Source organism: Rattus norvegicus, chromosome 7 (genome assembly GCF_036323735.1).
Source record: "Rattus norvegicus strain BN/NHsdMcwi chromosome 7, GRCr8, whole genome shotgun sequence".
In the NCBI taxonomy this organism is placed as follows: Eukaryota; Metazoa; Chordata; class Mammalia; order Rodentia; family Muridae; genus Rattus; species Rattus norvegicus.
Window position 1 is genome coordinate 112,101,998 of NC_086025.1, and position 7,430 is coordinate 112,109,427.

General features: G+C 57.8%; 1 protein-coding gene and 1 long non-coding RNA gene across 7 annotated transcripts in view; one reads left to right on the forward strand and one right to left on the reverse strand.

Moving 5' to 3' along the window:
* Elfn2 (extracellular leucine-rich repeat and fibronectin type III domain containing 2) overlaps nt 1–7,430 on the reverse strand; it is a 51,283-nt gene continuing 43,853 nt past the window's right edge. For all 5 annotated transcript variants that reach the window (XM_006242041.5, XM_039080278.2, XM_039080277.2 and 2 more), the window contains exon 2: nt 1–7,338. In XM_006242041.5, coding sequence (XP_006242103.2) covers nt 4,484–6,946 — 2,463 coding nt within the window. In that variant the 5' untranslated portion in view covers nt 6,947–7,338 and the 3' untranslated portion in view covers nt 1–4,483. The remainder of the gene's footprint in view (nt 7,339–7,430) is intronic.
* The window catches only part of LOC102549375 (uncharacterized), a 25,851-nt gene continuing 22,233 nt past the window's right edge, over nt 3,813–7,430 (forward strand). For both annotated transcript variants that reach the window (XR_010053444.1, XR_593647.4), the window contains exons 1-2: nt 3,813–3,951; nt 7,250–7,345. This is a non-coding gene — a long non-coding RNA (uncharacterized LOC102549375). The remainder of the gene's footprint in view (nt 3,952–7,249; nt 7,346–7,430) is intronic.

Sequence of the window (7,430 nt, forward strand, 5' to 3'; positions counted from 1 at the left end):
TGTTGTTTTAAATAAGAAATTTATTGCAAATATAGAAATTCTCTCCATACAGGAGTCTCCAAGGTGAGGAAAACGGTTTCGTGCCATTCGGTTTAAAACAGGAGAATCAGGGGAGGGGGGAGGCGAATGGAGGGAGGAGAAATAAATGAAGTTACCCCCTAAAAGAAGAAAAGGAGAGGGCCTAGGGCCCCCCAGGAGGGGGCAAGGTCCGTACACAGCGAGGGATCACAGGTTCAGAATTCAGGGCCCCGAGCCCAGCTCCGCAGGGCTCAAACCAGGTGCCAGGCCGCCATGCCCCTGGGGGCAGGCAGCTCCTGAGGAGGGTGCAGGGAAGGGGATGTGGGAAGCAGGGAGGAGAGGTGGCCATCATCGCCTGGACTTCCACCCCAGCCCTATGCTTTACTGGCAAAAGAGGAGGGGAGGAAAAGCAGGCCACCCTATGTGGACACCTCTGTTCTCCCTGCTCTTCAAGCAGGGGCAGCTGGCAGCTGAGAGGGGGACACTGAGGCTAGTGGCTGGGGGGTAGGGGAGGAGACTGTTTCTTAGAGGTGGATGTAGGTCATGTGATATGAGCACGGGGCCTGGGAGAAGGAGGATCCCATCCCAGACAGCAAGCCTTGTCAAGAGGGACAAACATTAAGGGGGTGAGGGTCACCCTACTGGTAACTAGACACTCCTCCCCCCGTGCCTTTTCCCACCCATCCACGCCCTGGAAAAGAGGCCCACAGCCATGATAGGACCTGCTGGGGCAGAGTGGTGGGTGCCTAGGGAAGAGACTGGGGGGACAGCTGACAGGACCCACACCTCCCCCTCGGAGCTCATTTCTAAAGCAATGGTTGTCTTACCATGCAGAGCTCCGTTGCCTGTCTTCTTGGAGAGACCAAAGGACACCAGGTCCCCTATGCCCATCATGGCGAGGAAGCCCCCATCTGCTTCCCTGCAGTTCTGCCACTCATGAACTGGAAGGATGGGGGGGCTGTCCCTGTCTGTCTCCCCACCCCCACCCCACCCCCGTGGCCTGTCTAGAGATTTCCCTTTCCCTATACTTCTGCCCAACTTCAACTCCTTACATGTACTGGATTGTGAGCTAGTGCGATTTCTAATCGGGAACATGGAGGAGGGCCATGGGCCAGCCCCAGACATCAGTACCACCAATAACTGCCCCCCCTCCGGGCACTGTCCGTCTGGGTCCTCCTAAGTGGGCTTTCCCTGGCCACCTCCCTAGACAGGCCCTCCAGCCCTGCATAGGCTCTGTACTCAGGAGTCTCAGAATTGAAGGGACACTGGAGTCGGGAACTTTCCAGAGACTCAAGAACCTGGTCCAGGCTCCTCAAACCTGCTAAGACTGTGCGTTTTTCCTTCAGGCCTACGCCTATTCTGGAAAAGCCACACAGTCCCACAAAGGAGGCCTCACAGGCTGTTTTCTACTATAACAGGGAAGCCCAGTTGTGACCTCCTACCCACAAGTCCCTCAGATGACTCCATCAAGCCCTTAGGTTCCTCCTCTCTCTGTGCCCCTAATCATGGCCTGCCCCCAAGTCTCAGCCTAGAACTCATAAAGTCAGTGGCTTCCCTTGGCTCCAGGGTATAAGAATCCATTTGTCATTTTGTGACAGTTGCACTTCTGCCCAGGGACAGCCACTTTAGATGGGATGTATATAGGACATGCCAGAGGGAAACTCCAAGGGGCTACCCCTAGAGGACTGGCCAGGTCAACTTGGGGACTGGCCCAATGTCTTGGTTCCTTGTTCTGTCTCAAAGGTCCCTGTGACCTGCTCCCCATTGTTGAAATGGACCTCTCTTTAAAGTCCCCCTGAAGTGGCATCTGAGGTTTTATAAGTCACCAACCAAGAATGGTGGCCAAAAAGTAGGGACAGAGCCCACTCCACTGTGGGGAGTCTCCCTGGGTGTGACAAAGTCCACTCCCCTACTGCAGAGCCCCAAGCCACCCCACGAAGCTCCAAGAGCTTAGCCTCCTGTACTCAGTATGACAGCGCTCTCCATCACATGTGGCTGGTCAGGTCTCTCTTTAGAGGGCCCCAGCTTCCTTTCCAGATGGAAACAGGCCGTGGGGATCCTTCCACAGCCCCTCCCACAAGGGCTACTCTTCTAAGACTGCTTTCCTGGTGGAGAGGAGGGAAGAGGGCAAGCAGAGATGGGAAGTGGGAAGGAATGGCTCTAGAGGGAGGAAGGCAGGCAGCACTTGTGGGCCCAGTGCCCAGAAAGGTGGGAGGAGGGTCTGGGGCAGGGCTAGGTTGGTGGCACCTGTTTTGGGTCTTCTGCAGAGCTGGCCCTCCCTGGGTTTCAAGAGCTGCTCGGATCACACGAAGGGAATGGAGGTGGGGGTGGGGGAAGTCTGGACAAACTGGCACATACACGACAAATGTTTGCTCAGAAAAATACAGTAAAATCGTCATGCAAAGATAACAGGGGTCTGCTTGCTCACGCCCCGCAGCCTCTCGGCCTGCCTGCTGACTCAGGGTGGTGGGTATAGGATAGGGTGAGGGGCAGGTTTGTGGCTCGGGGAGCTTTGTTCTTCACATCCAGGCTGGCCAGTCCCCTCCTCTTCCCAGAACAGTCTTTTTTTTTTTTTTCTTTTTTGTTTTTGTTTTTGTTTTTTTGTTTTGTTTTTTGTTTTTTGCAAATGTCACCCCTGAGTGAGCCCTGGGCTCAGCCCACCCCGAAGTCGATGTGATAGAGGTGTTCAGTCAAGTCTCCCCACCCTGGTCCTTCCCTATACCCCACCCCCAAGCCCTAGCTTTCATGATCGGAGTCCTCACAGGTCAGGTGAGAAGCTGCTCCCATCATCTGCCTCACTCCAGTCACGCCCTCCCATCTCATGAAGCCCAAAAGAGCAACAGGAATGAGGGGTCTCTGGAAGTTGGGGTCAAGCTGAGAAGGCTCCTCCCTATCTCAATGGGAAGCTAAAGGGTACACGGACAGGGGACAGCACTGTCTGGTACAGCTGTCCCAATGCCCAACAGGCCCACTGCCCACTCAAAGGCACAGGACAATGCCTTAGGCCTAGTCTCGGGACTCCACAACAGCCTCCAGAGCTTGTCCCCAAGAAGCTCCTGGGCTCCTGAGAAAGCTGTCACCTGGCCAGGCCTCCTGTACCCCCCTCTGCCGCCACCCACACTGAGAGGACTCCAGAGCCCAACGGTTGGTCAGTTGGTCGCTCTGGGCACCAACTGCCAGGCTCTGGGTTGCCGTGGCAACGGACCAGCTAGGGAAGGGGAGGGGCCAGGAACCTGGCCTGCTCCCTGACCAGGGCAGTAGGAGGCACCTCACTGTTTGTGCTTTGATTGGTGTTGGGAGTGTCGGAAGGAGGACTGTGGTCATTTCCATGAAAACATGGGAGTCCCTCTAGCCAGGGGATAAGACAGGATGGGATGGGGGCAGATGCCCTCCTGGGCAGGCCAAGATGCTGCACCCAGCAGGAGCCAGGCAAGTGGGGTGCAGGGTGCAGAGAGGGATCCCCACAATCTACATCATCTCAGCACTGGCCCCAGGCCTTGTCATTCACTGTTGCCTCTCGGTGGTGGGTAGGATCCCAGAGACCCAGAGAAACTAGGGGCTGTGGCATGGGGGCCTACACCTGAGATACCAGTGGGGAGCAGGTCTACCCACCACCCCACACCCAGGCAGATCCCCAGGGCTACTTGGAAGACACTTGAAGGGGGCTGGTGGCACCCTTTGCCTCTGCTTCTGTCTGGTCAGCAGAACATTGCTTGCCCTTGGCCACCCAGGGCTAGGGACCACAGCCTTCCCCCTTGTAGATGACCATGGACTTCTTCTAAAGAAGAAAAGCACCCGCCTGCCTCAGTCCCTAGACCCCTGAGACCACAACTTTGGAAGGAGTAGCAGATGAAGGGGAGAGCCCAGAGGAGCAGCTGGAGGCGAGGCCAGCACGGGGCCAGGAAGCTGGGAGACAGAGCTGTAACCTGTTGGGTGAGAGACCCCTGGGGCTTCTTTTCCTCTCTGTCTGGGCCATCCATAGTGGGAGGGGAGGATGCCCAATGTCCACATTATCAGATCTCCAAGGGAAAGGTTCCCCAGCTTGGAGGATAGCCTCCCTGAAAGAGAGGCCTATGGTTTGCTTCTACCCAAATCTCTCTTGCCACCAAACCCGCCTGAGTCTCAGGTCCCACATTCTTTCTGGCCTCTTTCCCCAGCCCAGCAAGTCCCTTGGGCAGCACAGTAGAGACAACTGGTTTCAGTAGCAGGTTGTAAACTTTAAGGAAAATTTTTGTTTTCCTGTCCGTTATTATTGGGTGTTGGTTACTTCACAGTCAGGTGGTGGTCAAGTGTGTGTGTGTGGGTGCGTGTGTGCGCGTGTGCGTGTGCGTCCACTCCTAGGCCCCGGGCCTCTTGGCCCCAGGCTCCTTGGCCTGTCCCCCGCCTCCCGGCCACCCTGTTGGGGGGGCCCTTCCCCCATATACCCCTGCCCTCCCCATCACCTCACCGGTGGGGGAGGAGAGGGTCACAGCTTCTGCTGGGCTGAGACCCCCTTCCAGTAATCAAGGATGTCATGCAGGTCCTCATCCTTGGCGAACTGGACCTTCTTACGCAGGGCATGGCCAGCAGCCATGTATGCTTCCTCACGATGGTGCTTCTTGTAGGGCCGGAAGCGCTCCCAGATCTTGTGTGTGCTCTCAGACGAGTACTCGGGGCTGGAGGAATACCCTGAGTAATAATGTCTGGGGGAGAGCTGCGAATAGGTGGAGTCTCGCTTAGAGCGGGTCAGTGGCTTGAGGAAGGACACGCGCTGGCTCAGGCTGTCGGCACCCTCCTCGTAGTAGAGAGCCGGGAAGCTATGCCGGTGCTCGCTGCAGTGGTAGGCTGGCTTCACCTCCAGGTGGTGAATGCCACCCCCACCCCCACTGCTCCCACTGCTGCCCGTGGGCACCAGTGGAAGCCGGTCCAGCGGGCTGTTGAGGGGGCTGCCTTTCTCGATGTACTTGGAGTCGCTCTTGGCCAGTCCCGTGGGGGTTGGGTGGTCTGGCACATCCAGACTGAAGACCTTGGCGCTCTTGATGGAGCCACTGGAGGACACGCTGCAGGTCTTGCGGGTCACTGCGGCATCAGCACTCAGCTGGCGCTGCAGCGGGTGGTGGGAGCTCTCCTTGTAGGGGGGTGACAGGAAGCTGGGCCGCTCCAGCGCCCCAGGAGTGGCAGTCGAGGAGGCAGCAGTAGCTGCAGGGAGGGACTGGCACTCGAAGGCCAGATCAGAGTCCCCACCGCCACTGCCGCCCCCAAGGAAAGAGGCGGAATCCAGCTTGAGGGCGTCTATGCAGTTGTTAATGATCTGGTTGACCTTGTCCACTTCCTTGGCGATGGTGGAGATCTCAGCTGCCGAGCCCTGGCCGTTCTCGATTTCTGGGAGATCATCCTCAGGCCGGGCCAGGCTGTCCCCTGCAGCACCTGTGCGCACCTCAATATAGTTGCCTTTGGTAGCCACCTTGGGTGTGTCTAGCCCGGCCTCCAGACCCTTGGAGGCGGGCAGTTTCTCCCCAATCATGGAGGGAATAGAGGACATTCTGGCCACGGGCAGTACCGGTGGCTCAACCAGCTTTTGTGCAGCATGCACTATGGAGCCAGCATCCACATCGGCACCATAGCGCATCTCTAAGATAGTCTTCTTGACGTTGACGGACTTCTGCTGCTCCTCTTGCATGCGCCGCTTGCGCAGGCAGTAGTAGACAGCCCCCAGCACGATGACCATGCCAAACAGGCAGCCCAGGATGGTCATGATATAGTGCGTGGTGGTGGAGGTGCTGGGGACCTGATCCCCAGGCACAAGGTCCCGAGTGGTGAAGGTCAGACAGGTGTGGTTGAAGCGGCGGCTGTTACGCAGCGAGGTGACACAGAAGGTGTACTCGGTGTGCGCCCGAAGCTTGTCCAGCGTCACGATCTCCTTCTTGTTCTTGAGGGTCATGACATCAGAGAAGTAGCTGTTGTTGTACTGGACCAGCACATACATCTTGCTGTAAGGGTGTGGGATGATGACAACCAAGGTGGCCGAGGTGAAGGTGACTTGGTGCAGCTTGATGGCTGGCCCAGCAGATGCATCCGTGGTGGACGAGGCCGGCGGCTCCACTGAGAGGATTTCGTCAGGATTGAAGCCTGAGTTCTCATCAGGCTCCCTCTGAGCATCCGTGGAATAGGGTGTGGGGTGACTCACAGGCCGGGCAGGCATTGAGCCATTGCGGCACTTGGCCTGCAGGACGGTAATGGCATTGAGGCTGTGGTAAGGTCGAGGCACCAGCAGTGGGTAGCCAGCAAACTCCCTCGGTGACTCACACTGCAGGCGGTCGTAGTTCTTGGTGACATTGTTGAAGACCACAAGCCAGGCTAGGAAGCCGAAGAGGTCACACTCACAGTTAAAGGGGTTGCCGGCCAGCTCACACACCATCAGACTGGCCAGGCTGGCAAAGGTGGCGCCATCCAGACGGCTGAGGCGGTTGGAGGACAGGTCAATGCTGATGAGGCTGGGGCACTCGGAGAAGGCGGTGGGCGTCACCACCTCAATGAGGTTGTGCTGGACGAAGAGGAACTGCAGGCGGCTCATGCCTCGCAGCATCCCCTCAGTCAGGTTGCTGAGCCGGTTGTAGCCCAGCTGCAGGACCTGCAGGCTCGTCTGGCCCAGGAAGGCACCATCCTCAATATAGGAAATCTCATTCTTGGTGAGGTTGAGGTCCGTGAGGTTCCCGAAGCGATTGAGTGAGGAATAGAGCACGGCCTTGAGCTTATTCTCGTTGAGACGCAGGTCATGCACAGTGCTGTTGATGTGCTGGGGGATGGTCTCATATGGCGGCTGGTTCTGGCTGCAGATGGCCAGCCACACGTAGCCCTTGTCCCCCTCGATGAGCCAGCAGTCCGCGTGCACAGCACCTGGCTGACACACACACAGCAGCGCTGCTGCACACAGCCCCAGGCGCAGCATGGCCCAGGCTTTGGCCCCTTAGAGGCCCCGCTGGGGTGAAGGGCCAGAGCACAGAGAGGCCTAGCAGCCAGAGGCTGGAGCTGGTAGCACAGTCCTCCCCGGAGCTGCCACCATCTTGGGGGTGACCCCCAGCATGGGGGCCTTGGGCAGGACGGGAACAGCTGGCGCCTGCTGCTCTGAAGGGCTACGAGCAGCAGGCAGTGGGTGTTGTGACTCCAGGTTCCTGCTGGAAAGGTATGCAGGGTTTCAGGCTTTGACGTCTTCTTCTTCCTCCTCTTCCTTCCCCTTCCCCTTGGGTTCCAGGCTCAGACCTTCAGGCAGTTCCCACAGGAAGCAGGAGTGTAACACTGAGGGATGCTGAGCAATGGAGACAGGAAGAAGTCCATCTGTCCCTGCAAGGTAGCATCAAAAGATGGTGACAGATTAGCATGAGGGGCTGGACCCACCCCTTCAGGGTCCAGCATACTCCCCCATCCCTCTTTTA